This window comes from Calypte anna, chromosome 1 (assembly GCF_003957555.1).
Source record: "Calypte anna isolate BGI_N300 chromosome 1, bCalAnn1_v1.p, whole genome shotgun sequence".
In the NCBI taxonomy this organism is placed as follows: Eukaryota; Metazoa; Chordata; class Aves; order Apodiformes; family Trochilidae; genus Calypte; species Calypte anna.
The window spans coordinates 44,664,763-44,684,621 of record NC_044244.1 but is presented as its reverse complement, the minus strand read 5'-3'; the positions used below and the strand labels follow the sequence as shown (position 1 = coordinate 44,684,621).

Here is a 19,859-nt window from a genome sequence, read left to right as displayed (position 1 = left end):
TTTTGGTTTTTTTACTGAAGTTGGTGTAACATCTGAAGGGGGAGACGATGGGGGCATGTCCAGAATGAGAGTCAGAACAACACTTGAGCTGAAGATTTCTTTCAGTCCAAAAAGAGTGCTTGAGGAAAGCTTACAGAATAGTTTGGGGTTGGAAGGGACCTTGCAGATCACCTACTTCCAACCTCTCTGCCAGGGGCAGGGACACCTCCCCCTAGACCAGATTGCTTAAGGCCAATCCAGCCTAGCCTTGAACATTTCCAGGGAGAGGGCATCCACAGCTTCTCTGGGCATTCAGAAATTGTGACCCTTAATACAGAATGGCCATAGTTCAGCTAGCAGGATGGGGCATCCATTGTTACAGGTTGGGTTAGGAATGGAAAGAAATAGACTTCATGGCATTTAATTAAACACTGCAGAACGTAGGACTGAGCACCTAAACCAATGTTGCTGCACTTTAAATAGCCAATTTAAGAGGATATTGATTATATAACCATAAGTAGTTCTTTACTGGGAAAAGCAGGAATGGAAAGAAAGCTTATACTAAGCCTTCTATTGCAAAACTGAAGCTTTTAACATACCCTGACACTTGCCTGTACTGTAAAACATCAGCTGTTCATAACTTTTTGAGCACTCCTTCAGGTTTATTTAAACATAAGAAAGAAAGTGTTTCACATCAATAACTGGTACAACCTCCACAGGTGGAGTCCCTGCCACTGTTTCCAAGACACACCTGGACACTCTCACTTTCCCCAAAGAGGCTGGACCAGATGATTTTTCCAGGTCCCTTCTCCCCTGGACTGTCCTGTGATTCTTTGTTGTCTGAATGTGGGACAGCACTAAGCCACACAGCTTGCTCCTGTGTTTGGAAAATAATTACTCAGCTAGTTCAAACACAAGGAAGAAGGCAGAAGATACAAGATACCCAGAACACACAGGGACATTGCCTGGCCCTGCAGGGAGGGAATTAAAAAGGTAAAAGCTCATCTGGAAGTGGAACTAGCAAAGGATGTGAAAGGTAGAAACAAAAGCTTCTGTAAACACTTTATCAGTAAAAACAAGGTAAAAACAAGAAGGAAAGGTACAGTGTCACTGCTCAGAGGTTTAGGGGAATTAGTGACACGGGACATGGAAGAGACTGAGCTACTCATTTTTTGCCTCATTTGCACAGCAAGATATGGACTGGATAAACGTACAACAACAGGCAGAAAGTTGTTTGGATCACCTGGTTCACAGAGTTGGGATCTGTGATACAAAGTCCAACTGGTGACTATTTCCTAGCAGCAATGCTCACAGATCCATACTGGGTCCCATATGATTTAGGGCCTTCACTATCAATCTAGTTACAAGGATGAAGGGTGCCCCAGACACTCTGCACCCAATACCAAGGCTGGAGAGCTGCTGATACACTGGAAGGCAGCACTGCTATTTACAGGGACCTCTAAATTAAAGGCAAAAGCTAAGTCCTGCATTTGGGAGGGAGTAACACCACCCAACAACAGTGTGAGGCCAGAATGGTGAGAAAGTAAGTTTGCAGAAAAAAAAACCCCAGGTTCCCAATAGCTAAGGGGATTCAGCAGTTCACCTCTGCAGAAGAGACAGCTGCATAGGAGACTATTAGCAGGAACATAATCAGCAATTTAGCAAAGGCTCTTTGTGGGCACTGTGAGATTACAGCTAGAGTGCTGGGTTAAGTTCTGCACTTCCCAGTAAAAAGAAACATACTGAAACACTGGATTGAGTCTAACAGGAGGCTACCAAGCCCAGATGCTCAGCAGAAGCAGGGGCTTGGAGAGGAGAAACGTAACTGGATTTCTTCCAGACTCAAAAATTGTCACATTGCTGTGGTCTTCAACTCCTAATGGAAGAGTGTAACAGCCATAGGGCCAGACTTCTCAGAAGAGCACAATGGTAGGACAACAGGCAAAAGAGAAGATGCAGCACAGGAAATAATTACCTCTAAGAATGTTCTTTTTTCAGTCATGAAGGCAAACACTGGAACAGGTGCTGAGAGGGGCTGTGGAATCTCCATCCTGGGAGAACTTAGCTGGACACAGCCCTGAGTATCCTTTTTCAATCAGACCTGCTTTGAGCAGGAGATTGCAGTACATGACCTCTGGAAGACTCCTCCAGCCTGTATTGTTTGTGCAATAGTGTTACTATACTCTACACTTCCAAAAGAGTTAAATAGACAACATGGTAATTACTTGCATTTTTTAGTAATTGCTGATGATACACACCAAGTTATTTTGATATGAAGCTGTCCAGGTTTGAACTAGAACACAACCAATTCTTTCAGTAATTTTACCTTTCAATTCAGTCTCTTTTAAGTCACTGCACTTTCTGAGGTCGACAGGGTCTGCTTCTAGAATTGACAATACTTGATATTCGTAGTTATTACTAAGGTATCAATGGTACACTGAAAGGTCCTATAAAAATCAAGGTTTCTGCTGAACTTATGTGCTTAAAAGTGAAAGGGCATAAAGGGGTCACACCTGTGGAGAGAAGCAGATAGGTGACCCAAAACCTACCAAGGAGGAATTCTGTCCCATACACATACTCAATATAAAGCTGAGGGGGTCACAAGAGTCAAGCTCCTCCCCCTTCCATGGTCAATACCCAAGGAGGACTCTGTTCTTTTGCCTTCAATCTCAATCCATGTTTTGTTGAATCCAATTCCTGCCAGCTGCTGAGTACAACCTGAGATTTTCCAGTGCCAGTCCTGTAGCAGTGGTGGTCATGGGACTGTCATCAGTGAAGCTCAGCCCTGGTTTTGTGTATATTTCTATAGATTTCACTATTTTTCTATTAATTTACAAAAAAAGCTGTTTGGGTTTTTTTTCTAGCCTGTTTCAATTGTTATCTTCCCCTTCTCAGAAGGGAAAAGGGTTAATAGAAAACATCTGTCATGTTTAATAGCCAGCCCAGCCTTACACCCTTGACAGAAACCTTGTTCCCTCAACTACCAGACTTTTTCTAAATATTAGGGTTTTAAAGATACTTGCTTCCCACAGTTTGTTTTTATTTTTAAAAATGAAAAAAAAAGTTACTGAAAAAGGAAACTGAACTTACAAACTGCATTGTCCATGGAGAGGCAAACATGGTTAGATCCTAAATATGGTCTGTGAGACTCAGTCAAGAACTACTGGTTGGTCATCTCCACCTGCCTGTAGCTTAAGCTTCTTTACCTTTACACCAGAACCACAGTTAGGTCCTTTATGTTTCTGTGACTTCTTCACCACAGAATCTTGGACAGTCTTTGAAACAGTCTGAGCATGTTCTCTGCTTTCTTTTGAATTTGAAGACTGAGATGGTTTGTCCTGTAAGTTATAAACACTTCTATTAGAAGCCTAACATTGTTTGTCTTCCTTTTTAGTATTCCCATACAAGACAGAATATCAGATTTACTTTAAATCCCACTGATTGAATTACTTTGAAAAACATATTGGGATGGTACCAAGCTATTAAAATAAACTATAATGAAAAATATATTTCTAGAGGAAGTCAGTACAGATGGAAATACCTTGTAAACACTTTTCTTGTTTGTTATCCCTTCTATAGTGATGACGTGTGCCTTGTTTTTCAGCAGATCTGCTTTTGGTCCTATCTTCAGGTAGGATATTGTAGCAAATGCTGTGAAGCTGAAGTCTTCCCTGCATAAATGAAACCAGTGTTAAAACTGAAGGTTGGTGACAAAGACAGGCGAGCCCACGTAAGGCAGAGATGGAATATATGAACCCTTCTTATGGATGTTTCAAATAGAAGCTTGATTCTTCTTTATCTTTTCAAGCTGATAGTCACTCAATTTAGAGAGAATCTGACCAACACAATGTAGTTCCATTTGTGGAGCTTTACACACCCACATGTATCAATCTGTTAGAATACAAGGGGAAAAAAAAAGATGTCCTAAGCCATTTGCTCACTCCCTCAAAAGTCTTAAAACTCAGCTGTAAACAGTGATGCCAAGAAAAAATTCAGTCAAAAATAAAGGGAATATTTGATTTGTACATATTTTTGGGAATTTCTAAAACTATATGAAAAGACAAAAAATATACCACACAGACAACCGGAAGCTGTTGTTTTCACTGTGCTTTCTAAGTCTGTTCTGACTTAGATTTCTCTGGGTAACTCCACTTGCTTTGTTAACCATGGAATGTAAATGGCCTCTTGTATAAGCACATTTCTCCGGAATGAAGTCTCTTGCAGATTTAAAGGTTCAGCCCAAACGGAGAAAATAGGAGCTATTTAATTTGCATGAAACGCAGCATTTAAAATGTCCCAACTTCTGTTATAACATTTTACAGTAGTAATATCTTTTCAGGATTTATTAAAATATATCTGAAATGAAGGCTAGAAGTGAGACTACAGAATTATCCATCAGTACCATAACTAAGTAACACAAGAGTGAAGAAAAAATACTAGATGTTTAAAAAAAGTACTTGTCACTATACATACTTCAGATACTGTTGCAGCAGTAGATGGGCAATAATCCTCTCCAGTTCCTCTCGAGGGTGCTTTGGTGGAGTAACTTCAGCCACCCTGAGTTTAGAAACACCTTTCCCAGACCATGCATCAATTAATTTCAGTGGGGTGAGTTTCTCACTCATTCTTTCAGCTTGCTCGAGTATCTTGATTAGATCCCTGCAGTATCCTGTTATATCCATTTTCTCACATGCTACAAGTAACATTTAAAGAGCAAGTTTAGATAGCATCCATATATACACTAGCTATACACATACATATGTACTTACATATTTATAGGTATGTATCTATAAATATATACATCACATAGATATAATAGCAAGGCTTTGTTTTTAGACTACAAATTAACAAAAGTTGTAACTTTCAGTCTGTTAAATTAGGATCTATTTATACTCAAGCTTACATTTATCTTTCTACTTCATTATTAAAACTCCAATTCTGCACTGCAAATATTTTTACATGTATTTAACATTACAAACCACACAAATTATAATTAAGAAGCATTTATAAAACGTAACATGTCTAAGGTAGCTACTTTGTTGCTCTGCAGATGGATTTGTTTTCTTCACCCATAATACTTACTATGGCAATATTAGAGAGCAAAGAGGAACTGAAGAATATAAGTGAGATATTCCTTCTCTCAGGACACTTACAGACAAAATGAGGCCAAAAAAAAAAGTCTTAATTTCATTATACAAACTACCTTCACCATGAATAATTATCCCAAACAGTAATACATCCACATAGTACATGATGACCATGATTCTACTGCATGATCACATGACAGAATTACCCCAACTTCAATACTAAAAATTACACAGTGAAAAATTAGACTACTACTAGGTTTTCTCAGACCTTGCTTATGTAAACAAGTAATGCTTGGGTAAACCAGCAGTAAACAGGATATATTCCAACTATACTTGATCACATGGCTCCTGTAAGTCTTGGGTACAAGCTAGATCCATACTCTTCTCAAGCTTTGATCCTAGAATAAATCCCATTTTCAAATAAAAGATAACAAGACATTGCCACTTGCATGATTTTGCAGGACAGTTTTATTATATAGATACAACTAACTTTATAAAGGGGAAAAAACCCAATCAAACAACCAAGTTAAATACCTTTGTTTTTTCTACTTTACCTCTCAAAAATGTACAGGGAAGTAAAGTCTAGTTAGGAACAACTCTGACCTTAAGAGTCCATGTATGTTTTTCAAGTGTTGATCACTACATAACTGAAAAACTTTGCATCAGTTATGTAGTATGAAGAGAAGGTATTTTCCACATATCTCAAGAATTCACCTGTCCCCAAAGGAACTTACGACTTTGTGTATCCAATTAGGGATGCCCCAAACCGACTTTTTCTCAGCACTCTTTTCAGAGCTTCCTAACTTTGCATGGATTTTCTAGATCTAATCCAGAGCTCACACTTAGCAAGTGCAGCAACAGATACTTTGTGCATCTTCAGAGACCCAGGGCTCTGGATGGGTACGAAAAGCATCCATCAATCACCCATGAAAAATGTAGTCTAAACTCCCTATGCAACACTGCCCAAGATGTTTGCCTCAAAGCAGCAAAATACCTTATATCTCAGAACCTCATTCTGCTGAAACCATCCTCCTTTACCATGTAGTTGATCCTGTTTCATATAATCTCCCAAATTGTCTACAGTCTGGATTATAAAAGGGGCAGATGTTGACTACCCAAGGAAGAGGACACACGAGACAGAATCACAGGATGTTTAAGTTGGAAGAAACAAAACCCAACACATATGAATCTTTTTAAAATAGGTAAGCCAATATATCCCTTGCCCCAGCTTCACTTTTGGAAACAGATAAGCAGCTGAGCCATAAAGATACTGAAGTGTTTGGCCTCAGGCAAAGTGCAAAGCCAGGAAAAGTCATGCTCAACACCCTAAATTTGGCAGCACTTAGCCACTGAAAACTGATGTTCATAACAAAAGCTGAACCTAGGAAAGAGGCAATATTAGAAACACGCTTTACAGAAGTGCTCACAAATTGCCTAAACTAGGTTTTTTTTTTAAACCAAACTTCTTTGTGTTCTCTCTCCCTGGTTATAAAAACCATTTACTTACAGTTCTCTCTACAACAGTTATCACACATTCTGTTGCAGTTTGCAGAATCCCACACTTCATCAAAATGATGAGCTATGAGGACCCGACGACACCTGAAAGAACAGAGAGCAAAGAGGGGCTATAAAGCAGAAATATATACACCTGTGTTATAAATCATGAAACTGACAAAAAGAAGGTTCCCTGGGTCAGCTCCTGTCTCAAAACAAGCATGAAGAATTACCTCAGGTAAAAATCAGAAAACAAACACTGCAACACAGTATTGCCTGTCAGTTAAGCTATTAGGAGTAAGCAGTTGCTTTCAAAAATACTAAACAGCTCTAGAAAGAGTTTGGTTAAAGTTTGGTTCTCTGCAATTTCAATAAAATGAAAAATCATAAGAATATGAACTAAAGCCTAGATTGAGGCCAACAAAGGCTAAACTGAATTCATGAGTTGTCCACATCATAGATGTAAGTGTTCTCCATATTCAAAGCATTGTAGTATTTGCTGAGATTGAGATTTGAAATCCAAACACTGTTGATAGATATTTTACCTCAACACAACTGCTTCCAGGACATTATCCTGATGCTTGCAAGCAATACACCAACAGTCAGTTATGTGCAAGAGAACACATACAGAGCAGTCAAACCAAACTCCATAACCAAACTCCAAAATCCAGCATCTTACAGTGGTAATGTTTCTACAGTTTGCTGGGATTTTTTTGTTTTTTGTTTATTCTTGGTCTTGGGGAGAGGGGAGGGTGTGTAAGGTGCTTTTTCTTAAAATAGCCCCCCAGAATCACAACAAATTTAGGTTTTTTAAAAACAAAGGAATAGAACCACCACAGTAACTTACTTGTTCATATTCTGGCAGTAAGACACCATATCATACAGCTTCTCTTGCCCTACATTTTCCATCACTACCATTGAGCTGATTCTGAATATATCTCCAAAACCATAATACAAAATACAGTCAGCTTTTTGGTCATCTCTACCTGCAACGCATTAAAATAAAAAATTCAGACTTTAAACTTTAGAAAAATCTGCATTAAGCATAGCATTTTCTGGTACAAACTCCCCTCTTATATGCATGGGCTTCTACAGCCTCAATATAGAAAGTACATGACTAACAGAATATCAAGTATAACATTAGCCAATAGAGCTTGGCATGATACAGACTAGAAATAAAATAGATTTGGAACAGTCTTTTACAACTGCAGAATCAAGCAAACAGAAAATACTACATAATGAAGACTTTGACTCTTTAACAACTAAAATAAAAGTACCTATGACATATAGAAAGTCAGTGAAATCACCATTTTCTCACTCTAACAACTTCTAGAGAACTTAAACCAAATAAAATAAAATAAAATAATGCCTGATTCTTATTTGATTAAAAGACATTGCGAGCTTCAAATACCTAACTAGGTATTAACAGTAATAAGCAAAGAATTAGGTATGACTTAATAAACTATTCCCTTTAAAACTAACTGTATTCCACAGCTGATCTTAAATCTTCCCTTCTTTCCCATTGGCCCCCCTTTCCAATGATGTATTGATAAGTACCCTCCTGCTGTTTGCAAGATCCACACAGCAGAAAAGGTCTAAACACCCTAAACTTTAAAAACAAACAAACAAACAAACAAACAAACATAAATTATTAACATATAACAGAAAAGAACTATTTCACTTGGATGGCCAGTCAAGGGGAAAAAAGGTTTCATAATACAAGTAGTATGTTCAGGCAAATGACTAATAGTGCTGCATTAATCCCCTGCCCTGATGAATCTCATTTGAGTTATGAAAAAAGAAACAGTCAAAACTTTGCCCTAATCACTGCAAGTTGATAATTACTGTGAAATAACTGTGTCAGCACCTAGGTCTCTGTAGCACAAGCAGATGCAAACTCCCACAAACTTTGATGACTCCTGTATTTCTTAGGCCACCTTTAAGGCCAATTTCTATTATAGATGCATAGTTAACATCCCAAACAATTGCCTCTCAGGGTCCTTAAAAAGCTCTTTCACACAGATTCAAATCTTTGAAAAAGTAAAAATGCACAAGGTCAAAAAAAAAAAAAAGCAAAACAAAACATTACAAAACGTATTTCAGCTCTAAGAGGTATTTAGTGCTGCTATACACTGATCAATCCTTAAAATTACCTTCTTCAGACTCCCCATCCTGTTTGTATTTCTGTGGCCACTAAAATTTATACAGTAAACAGACATAATTTAGAGAAGATCTGAGCAAATCATGTACCCCAACTGCTATGCAAATTAAAAAAAAACAAAACAAAACTTTCTGTACCATACATCTGATGAGTCAATGTTATGAAATATTTCTCGTAAACCACATCACAGAAATCAAATAATAAAAAAATGTTTGAGTAAAGGACTATGTATTCAGTTATTGTTTGCTACACTGCAGCAGAGGCCAGAGATCATTAATGTAATTTACATTTGCTTTAAAGCATCTTTACAGAGGTAGAGTGGCATTATACACTTTTGAACCTGTCTCAAAAAAAAGACAAAACACAAACAGCCAAAGTCAAAGTAGAATTTCATTGGTTTAACAGATGTGACAGTCTACTTTGCAAAAGCCATTTCCTACAATACCTGCACGTCCACTCTCTTGGTAGTAGTTCTCCATGGATTTGCTCATAGAATGATGAATTACAAACCTCACATCAGGCTTATCAATTCCCATGCCAAAAGCAACAGTCGCCACTACAACCTGAAATAAGATGGAGAAACCATAAAGGTACCAAAACACAATTTGTTTAAATGAGATCAGGTTTCTATGAGAAGTATCTACTTTACCTGGATTTGATTTGCTGACCATCCTTTATGAACTTTGGTTTTATATTTAGCATCCATGTTTGCATGGTAAGTACCAGCCTTGATTCCCAGTTTCTGCAAACTCACAGTAACTTGCTCAGAATCTTTCTGAGAAAAACAGTAAACGATTCCTGCACAAAAGTAAAAATGCCTTATTGTCTTAAAAAAAACAATCTCCGGTACTTTAAAACAAGTGTTAAAGTTTTATTAACTTAAAAATAAATAAATAAAACTCAACAAACAATCTTTGTTCCTATTCAGTCTTTGGTAGTGGTAGCCAGGAATGGAACTTCAATTATCAGCTTTGACTATCAGCTAAAGTGAAAATGTGGATGCCAATCCACATAGCCATGGACATGTTCCATTAATGTTCAAGGAGGACTAATGGTAACTAATTAGCAACTAATGTTACTAAAGCTTATGTAAAAGGGTGCAGTTACTTACGAGTCTATGACACTGCATCTGAGGTTGTGTATAAATCTGCTTTTTGTCATCAGTCAGGCTGGGCTAAATCAGAGATTACACACAAACCCAGGCAGTTTGTGATCATCTTAGCACAGCTTGTACTCGGGAAGCTGCTCAGCACAGCCACAGAGACAGGGAAGAGGCAGAAGGGACAGGGACAGATTGCTGCTCTGGAAAACTGAGTTTTTTTGTACCTGAGGTGCCTTTGTAACACAGCTCTCCACTTTATTTGCACTATGTAGTTTCCTGATTACACAAAGTCTCAGTTCTGCATTCATCACAGAAGTGCAATTCACTCAACCACACACCCACTCAGAGCACTGAATAATAAATTAATCCTATGAGCAGCTGTCAAAAAGTAGCTTTAAAGACAGTAAGTTTCCTGACACACAGATGATAAATGGTACAGGCATGATTTAGTAACATAGAGAAAACCTTCTTTAAGCCTGTTTTTACAGTCTTAAAAATTGCTATTATCCTTAACTGTGTAAGAATTGCTCTATATAGACCAACATTTTAAGTGAATAATTAAGTATTAATTTAATAAATTTTAATATAATATACATATAAAATAATAAAAATAAAAATAAATTCAAATAAATTAATGATAAATAATAAATAATAAACAATACATTTTAAAAATAAAAATTAAAATATAAATTTTAATATTTAAGTAAATCATAAAGACTTTTAAGCACTAATGATGGAAAAGGGTAGCTATTAAATGTATGGATTTTATAAAATTTATTTTTATGCTGGATGCTTAATGTGTAGTGAAGGCAGAATTTCTCTACACATTTCAGGAGCACTTGAAAATATTCCTGTAGTGCTGAAGATAATAAAAAATACTTTTTTTTTTTTAATACTTCTTACCTGAAAGTCCTTTGTATCTTCCATTAATGATCTTAACTATATCCTCAATGAAATCTTCATTATTTGAAGGCTTATGTCGAACCTCAAAAATGATAAGCACATGCCAGAGAGCTCTTTAAGTGGGAAAGCAATCTGATAAATGATCCTATTATTCTACTTCCTCCAGTACAATAAACACCTATTCTGCCATTTAACCAAAATTACTAGATTGCCTTTGTGTAGTCAGATTACATCCCAGAAGTCCATAGAGTAATAAAGGGCTCAAGTTTTTCCATGAGGAACAATAAATAAAAAAAAAAACTACGGTCAAACTGAAAATGCAACACAACAATTCACAGCATTTTGCAAACATATGACAGATTTTCCAACATTTTGGAAGCAGTTTGGGTACAGTCACAGAATTGTCATGGTTGGAAAAGACCTCCAAGATCACCGCATCCAACCATCAACACCACCCCTGCTCCTCCAAAAATATAAGTAAACAAATAAACAAACAAATAAATAAATACATGCCCGTTAGAACATGTCCTGAAGTGCCTCATCTACACGGTTTTTAAATACCTCCAGGGATGGTGTCTCCACCACTGCCCTGGTCAGCCCATTCCAGTGCCCAACTACCCTCTCAGTAAGGAAATTCTCCCTTACATGTAGTCAAAACCCTCCCAAGCCTTGCTCACAAGGACAGAGCAGTGCCAGTTCCTCTGCAGATGAAGATGTGAAAGAGTATCATCATTCAGCTGAGAAGCTATTTATTTTTAAAATGAAAATTAACTGAAAATCTGTTCCAAAATTCATCAGCTGCAACTTCCAGAAGGTAATCTGACTGCAAAGCAGATTCATACAAACAGGTAGGAAGACATCATACCTCATAGTAAAGATTGGGGCGGTTGAAAGATGCAGTGAAGGTAATGCACTTCTGAATGTGCAAAATTTTCTGAGCATCCTTTAAAACATGATTTGTAGCTGTTGCTGTCAGTCCAATCAAGGGAGTATTGGGAAACTGTCTTTTCAAGATACCTAGAGACTTGTAGTCTAAGCAAGGAAAAAAAAAAAGGGAAAAGAAAAGGATTTGACACAGATCCAAACAGATTAACACAGATCCAAAGCTTAAAAAGATATTAATGTAGGTAGCATTAAATGGTATAATATTGCAATAAATGTTATTACTGATCTATTTACTACACAACTAATTTATACAACAAAATGAAGTAATAAAGAGGTTGCACTTATCAAAATATACATTTTCTCCTCCAATTGGATTTTATAAACCAGCCACAATTCAGAAGGCAAAACCTATCGAAAAAGAAGCTCTTAAAAAGTAAAAAAAATAGTGGCATCACACAAACCATCATTCTGGTTATTTTACAGATCTGTTCAATAAGATAATAAAATAATTTGTGAATTAAATTTAGTTCTCAAGCTAACACAAGTACTTTCATATATGCATTTACTTAACATTTGAAGAAAGCATCTGGCTTTACTTCAGGCCTAGCTTATATTTTGTTGGTATCTGAGTAACACCATAAACAGAATTTCTAATGAGCATACCTGGCCTGAAATCATGGCCCCATTGACTACAGCAATGGACCTCATCAACCGCAATGCGAGCAAGACACCCCCCTTGATAAGCTTTCTCTAGCTTTGACATGAACATTTTGCTTTTTGCAATCTTCTCTGGGGTCACATAAATGAGCTTCAGTTGTGAATTTCTGTTTAGCATTTCAGAATGAACCCACTTCACATGTTCCTGTTCAAAACAAAAGGAGAAATCAGGGATTAACAAACTAGGACAACACACAGAAGTTGCTTAATGCTAAGATTCTTAAGGGGGTATTAAGAGTTTATAAGGGGTAATTAACAGAGACTGATGAACTGCTACATAGTATTTACCTCTACTGTAAGCCTTTGCAAAAGATCATTATACATATAAAGGGTTAATTTTAAAACTTGGAAAATCTGTCACAGAACTTTGGAAAAGCAAGCTACTGAATATTTGTCTTAATTTCTTCATGGGGTATCAGTATTTTCCCAATAATGTACAAAATATGTCTGTGGTACTACCACACATGTAAAATAATTTCTTACATATAACTGTAATTTCCATGAGTTTTCAAAGCACTCCAGCCTCAAAGCAGGCTCCAAGTTTGGCACATTGCATAAAGCCATTATCCTATCAAATTCAGTGGCACATGCAAGTTAATGGCCCTGTCCTCCTGGTAGTCAGGAAAATCCATTTCACTGTAAAAAATAATTGACTAATAACAAACTGGGAAATAAGTTGCTTCTTGGCCTCTGGATCAAACAGCTTACCATGCTAAAGTAAGATAAATAATTATATGTAAAAGCCTGCACTGCTCAACATGTTATTAGAGGACAGAAATTACCTGCTCCAATGTTCCCTTAGCTAGCAACAGGGTAACAATCTACAATATACATTAGTCAAAAGTACCTCACCATCCTCTTAATCCCATTAAATGTATTTCTGTGAAAGGTGTTGGCTTGCAAGCATCCTTGTCATGAAAGCAAGAGTGCAAGATACTCATTCACAGTATCTGCATCGCAGCACATAGCTGGCAAGACACCAGTGATACAATGGCATTAGCTGATAAAACTGCCATTAATTCAGTGTTCATAAGTAACACAGACAGAGGCAAGACACCAGCACATAGATCACAAAACCCATAAACACTTGGCAGTCAAACATACCTTGCTGCTTGAAGCATTTAATAAAGTTGCAGAAATACCAAGCTGTTCCAAAACCATGAGCTGATCTTCCATAAGTGATATCAAAGGACACACCACAAGTGTGAAACCTGTAACAATCAATCATTTTGCAAACTGAACAGTTCAGATGTCACAAGTATCTCTTCTAGTACATCTCACTAATGCAGCCACCCTGTTCTGAAGAAACTGCCAAAAATAAGCTTAAGATTCATACACAGTAGCAGACTCCCCTGCTAGCTGGCTGATAAGTGAGTGCTAGATCACATAAGGACATTTATCAGTTGCCTGTGGCACACACCTTCTCTTACAATACAGACCACAACAACTGAGCTGCAACTGTGTGTAAGAGCTGATAAACAAAGCAAAGTTAGACTCAAATCTGTGTCCCAAAGTGCTAATTTACCACATAACTAAGCAATTCTAGGTACTGGTAAACTTGGTCTTTGTTAATAAGACCAAGGGAAAGTCTTTTAGTAAACTTCCATGCAATCAGATAGGTTCTTTAAAAAAAAAACCAACCAAAAACTAAAACTGGAGAGCTATTTTTTAAAAATAAAACACAAATTTTTTCCAAAATAACCTGAACCTAAACCTTTAGAGTGGAACATGCAAATAACAGATATACATGGTTTGATAATTATCAGTCTGTATAGTGAATAAAAGGGGAAAGAAAAACAAAAAATAGTGGCACACTTTTAAAAATTTCTTTCAGAGTTTAATCACACAACATATTGAAAGGAACCTAGAAAAATTATTTAAATATAAACTACATCAAAGAGGCACATCTATTTTAAAGCTGCTATTGCATTTTAAGAGAAAATTAGAGAGCATATGAAACATTCCTGATAAATCTTTTCATATCTTTGCTCTTTTTTCCCCATTCCTTTGATATTAGACACAATACAATGCTCATTCTGCAAATAACTACAAAGGGGAGAAAAATATATCCATTTTTATATGTATGACCTTTTATTCCCTTACATACCATCAGAACAGACAGCTGGTAGCTGATAGCAAAGGCTCTTTCCACCACCTGTAGGCATGACAAGAAATATATCCTTTCCTGACATTGCAGCATTTATAGTTTCAAGTTGCAAGGACCTAAACTTCTGCAGTTTAAACTTGCTCTGCAGTGCAGTTTTTATCTTTTCATACCATGGAAAATCTGTTATGGAAAAAAAAATATAAAAATCATGAGTTATTGTAAGAGATTTTATAAGAATATAAGAAGGAAGGTCAATTTACATACACAGTAACTAAATGTGGAAGCCATACAACTACAGATCTGGGCAAGAGTTCAAAGACTCAGCAATGGCACACAGAAAGCTACACCTGAGTCTGTATAACCTTATTTCTGAGCCAGGGCTTTGAAAACACTCTGAAATGGGAAGCCCATCCTGAAAATGAATGAAACCAGACACTGATCCATACAACAGCCTCATTAATAAGTTGCTTAAATGCAGTAATTACAAATAGGAGAATGAAGGTAGAGGTACCATGTTTTTCATATATTTCAGAGATAATAAGCATTTTAAAAAAGAGGGGAAGGGAAGATTAATCTTCCCCAAAATAATTACCCCTACATACTTATGTTTCTTTTCAATAGAGAGATAAAGACTGCATTATTCGGAGAGATTTAACTATCAAAACTTGAATTTCAGATGCATCAGAAAGCAAATTAACAATTTTCACATTATTAAAATTAAGATGCAGAAAAACTGTGGGAACTCCAGGCTACACCACATGGAACACAAGAATCAACATTGGTACTTCAGGTGCTTCCTAATTCAGAGATCACAGCCAAGATCCAGTGCTCTCTGAAAACAAGAAATCCCTCCCACTGACTTCAGTAAGCTTTGTACCGAGATCAAATTTAGCTGCTGCTCTTATTCAACATATGCACAGAATCTGATTGCAAAGATGTTAGTTTTCAAAGGATATGAGGAGAGAATTAAGCCCAAAACAAATATATTTGTTCATCAGCATGAATTCACAAATAAAAAGTACCATTTTTCTTGCATATGCGAAACACTTTTCTCAAATGCAAGCAGATATGAATTGGACTGAAAGATTATTTTCACTTTTAAAAAAAGCTGGAAAAGAAAACATACAATAGTTACAAGCATACGCTAGCACTGTGTTTCCAAATTGCAGGTGAACTAAAAGAGGATGGTAGGGGGGAAAAAAAAATCATAAAAAGATCTGAATTGAATTTGGCTAGGCATAGCATGATCAAGACCCACCAGCTATCCTGGACTTCAGTTAATGTTTAACTTGAAAGACAGCACTTCCCAAAGAACAGCAGCCCTTACACCACCATGGGGAACTTGTCACTTGGACTAATTACCATACTAATGTACTCTATTCTACTTTGGGCAGGCAGCACCCATATAATTTGCATAATTTGGTAAGAGACTATATAATGTATGGATGACACACCTAATGTCCTACCCACTCAAGAAGATACTTTGAGAGTGCAATATTGTTATCAAATCTTGAAACAATCCACAGTAATTACTTTAAGAACATAATGAAATGGGAAGTTCAGGAATTGCAATATATTCAGATTTACTCAGGCATTCTTATAGCACATCAGATCAAGCTGTGACTTTGCAACAAGTAAAGAATAGAAGGAGTTCTAACCAGGCACTCTTGTAATAATTCTGACCAGCAGAACTCAAGTTAGTACTTAGGAACATCCAGGGAGATAAGTACAAACACTAGCCTGTGTAATTAAGATGGAAAGCCACCCAGCTGAACAAAATTGAATAGGACAATTTCATTATCCAAATAAAACACTGTAGGAACACACTTTTCCTCCACTGAATTTGTTTACGTCTGTGTTAAGAGTATTTGAATTTGAATCTCCAAACCTTTTTTGTTCCATGCTGTGGGTGAGGTTTCAGTTTCTGTACTCCCACTTGCCTCCAACTCTCCCGAGGACTGCTTTATCAGATTCTTTACCCTCATCTTCTTTTCAATGAGTTCCTGTTGCTTATCCACAAGCTCCTGAATCTGCATCTCCACTGCCTGCAGCTCATTTTCAATGGAAAACAGCACCTCTTCCAGTACTGAAGGGAAAGCAAGGTGAAGGCAGAACACAGACTACAGTCAGATGCTAATCCCAGTTTTAAAAGATATTGTATTTCATTTGTTGATCAAGAACAATCAAAATTGCTCACAAATCAAAACTATCTTGAGAAACAGCCTGACAGGCTGTTAAATTACAACATCTAATATTGTATGTGCCATATAAAAACTTAGCAAGGCTTAATAATGTATTTCTTATATTAGTTGGTCATATATATATGGGTATACTGGAAGTTGCCACCTCTGATACAGAAATATTCAACACTATCTTTGCCTGTGTTAATACAGAAAAAAATCGTATACAATCAAGTTTCTCAGAAGTGTTATCTCTCCAGAGGAGCACTTTATTTATTCTGAATATGCATGTTAAGAAGTTAATAGTGCATGCACCCAGATCTCCTTTCTATGCAGAACCACAGGAGCTGCTGAACTGCAAGGTTTGAACATAGAGGACAAAAGCTTTAGTGGACACAAGCCATTCTTTAGATCTGAAAAAGCTGAAAAAAAATACTCCCCAAAAGCTTGGATTACTTAAGTGAAGAATGCTTCTTTACATCATTATGTGACCTGTGTGAATTACAGATTGTGTTGTAAAATCCAGAGTTTAGAAGGTTAACACATACTACAGCATGCCAACTGTGTATCAATATCTCAGAGCCAAAGCAGAAAATCTTAAGAAAAAATGTCTCCCCAATAAGAGATTTTGGTCTAGGCACAGCAGATACTATAATATTCTTATGGAAGCAAAAACATATGGTATGGAAAAAGATATACTCATTAAGAATGGTACCAATGGCACAAACGTCTTCCCAAATGCAATTACTCAGCAGCAAAGAGTTGAAAGTATCTTGAAATACAAAGCATATTTTCAAAATACTGAAAACTAAGTAATTTCCTTAACAAAGCTGCTTTTTCAGTTTTTATCTAAGAAAAAAAGTTGCCCAGTAAAATAACTTTTTGTTTAAATCTGAAGCATAACAACACAGACCCCACAAGCACTTTTCCACATACATTAAATTACAGTAAACAACACTAACATCAGGTGACCATGTTAGCTAAAAGACAGCAACATTAACATATTGAATACCAATTTTGGATTACCTGCAACAGATGTCATCTTGAGAGATCAGAGAATGCTATCCTTAGGAGACCTTACTCAACCAAGCAACTGTCACTAGAGTAAAATAAATAAATAAAAAAGAAAAATTACTTAACGAGTAATCCTTCCAGACTCAGAACAAATTTACTGCAGCAAATTCCCTTTTTTATTATTTTATTATTTTATTATTTATTATTTTAACAATTTTAGTACTGGTTCATTTAATCAGCCTATATAAATATGTCCCACTAGGTGACAACACACTTCTTCCTGTATCCAAAAGGGACAGAACCAACTCACAACCAACTCCTAAGGCTATGGCTTGCCAGCCTTTGAAATGAAACCAAGTGAATTCAAACCAAGATAAAATTTTTCTATAAGAAATATGAGCTAATATAGACAAGTCATAAACCTACCTTCAGCCTATATTTTTTCACCTCTTCAAAGACTATGTGATAGAGAAGTGTGAAAAAATTCCATTGTGTCCCTTAGAAAAGTATCCACCATAACACCTAGAAATTCTTCTAGGAGGAAGTAGAAAAGTAGTTTGGTTCAGAGAAGAGGGACTGATTTTAGCTAGCTCATCAGTGGAATGAACTTAGAATTCTATTTATTCATTCATTTTTGAACAACATTCTTTGTTGCATTATTTGCTGGTAATACAAAACTCAAGAATCTCAGTACTCTCTCACCCTTGTGGAATTCAGAACGATTTAATATATACATGGGAGCCAAATCTAAGGGAAAGTGAAAGGGAACAAATTCAGTGGACCCTCATTGTAAGCAAATCCTAACATAACAAGTATTGTGTTCCTATAAACGGGCAGAAAATATAAATTAAAGAGGAATTTGTGAATAAAACACTGACTATTGCAGAAGAGGCTATAATTAAAAATATGTTATAAATAAATAAATTTATTTCAGAAATAAATTGGTTATTCTATAAAGATAACTCAGCAGTGTCTGGGTCTCTCAATCAATTTACAGAGTTTTGTCTTTATATTACCTGTACAAAAGTTTCCCCAAAGTACAGAGCAACTCGGGATATTCAGAGCAATCAGTACCTATGGCACATACACACTGCAAGTCCAATATGCTATTTTTGTTCCTCTTGTAAACATAACCCTCCCAAATAGCTGAGAGGCTGCTCAGGAAACAATTCACTTCCTTATACAAGGAGTGGGAAGAGACTGAAAATTACCTGTAAAAGTTTCCCTGTATGTTGCTGAAGCTCCACTTCAGCTCCTGTCTCTAGAAGTAGCTCAGCATACTTGATTCTATACCACAAAGACCCCCTCTAATTACCACTTGATTCCTCAAAACTGCAGCTCCTAAGAATGAATAACAATGAACTCACAAACCACAGTGGACAAAATACAGGTGCAAGCATCTTTCCCCTCAAGCGGTTTTATCTCCCTGTAAAACTAACAGCATTCCTGCGAACTCACCACATTACAGCCTTTTCTAAATAGCCCACTCGCGGAGAAACAGAAGCCTCGAAGCACCCGTACGCTGGCCAGTCAGGGTAGCAACCAGCCTCACTTCCCACTCTGCACAGATTATTTTTTTTTTTTTTTTTTTGCTGGGAAGCTTCCTTGTCCCACCTTCCACGCAGCCTCCGCATCCCAGTTCTGCAGCCCCAGCTCCAAGCAGCGAGCGGTGCTAACAGAGACCCAGCAAACAAAGAACCCTCCCAGTGAGGGAATGAAGCCAGCGGTGACTGGAGAAGCGCGGTGTATCATTTTAAGTGATAAAAAGCACCTGTCCCGATAAACAACCCTGAGACGCTGCCTCACGAAAAAAAATTTAAAAAAAATTAATTACGGAAGGGGGGAGGAACAAAGGGACGGGGGGGAGGGGTGGGACAGCAGAAGCGCCCGCCTCACCGAGCGGCCCGTGGTGGAGCCGTCACTACAAGGTACGGCGAGCCACCTGCTCGTCATGCTGATGAAGAGGCGGACCCGGGTGCTGCGGGTGCTGCCGGTGCCACACGGGATGCGGGGGAGGCGGGGGACGCGGGCGGGCGGCACCTCCGATCTGGCAGCGGACACCCCAAGCCCTCCTCCCCCCCTTCCTCCCCGCACGGCGGTTACAGCCCCAGCACGCACCACCCTCCCCTCCCCAACGGTCACTGCCGGGGCCCACGGTCCCGTGTCCCCCCCCCAAACTCCCACCTGTACGCCCGCTCCCGGGCCCCGCCCGCCCCCGCCGCTTCCGGTA

The 19,859-nt window shown here is 37.6% G+C and overlaps 1 protein-coding gene across 1 annotated transcript; it reads right to left on the bottom strand.

Annotated features, from left to right (window-relative positions):
• Positions 1-3,004: 3,004 nt before the first annotated feature.
• RECQL (RecQ like helicase) lies at positions 3,005-19,168 on the bottom strand. The gene is made up of 16 exons (XM_030456624.1): positions 19,088-19,168; positions 18,841-18,970; positions 17,642-17,714; positions 16,324-16,521; positions 14,436-14,615; positions 13,433-13,539; positions 12,275-12,473; positions 11,592-11,758; positions 10,727-10,808; positions 9,371-9,519; positions 9,167-9,284; positions 7,408-7,546; positions 6,574-6,665; positions 4,453-4,672; positions 3,521-3,650; positions 3,005-3,317 (listed from the first exon to the last, which is right to left on the bottom strand). The coding sequence occupies exons 3-16, from the start codon at positions 17,655-17,657 to the stop codon at positions 3,129-3,131; spliced, it is 1,986 nt and encodes a 661-aa protein (XP_030312484.1). The 5' UTR covers positions 17,658-17,714; positions 18,841-18,970; positions 19,088-19,168; the 3' UTR covers positions 3,005-3,128.
• Between the last annotated feature and the right edge of the window lie 691 nt (positions 19,169-19,859).

Excerpts from the sequence above, each read along its gene's own strand:
- RECQL (XM_030456624.1), bottom strand. Across the intron at positions 9,285-9,370 it reads GGTCAGCAAATCAAATCCAG|GTTGTAGTGGCGACTGTTGC; the intron begins GTAAAGTAGATA and ends ATCTTATTTCAG. Across the intron at positions 4,673-6,573 it reads TAACTGTTGTAGAGAGAACT|CATGTGAGAAAATGGATATA; the intron begins GTAAGTAAATGG and ends TGTTACTTGTAG.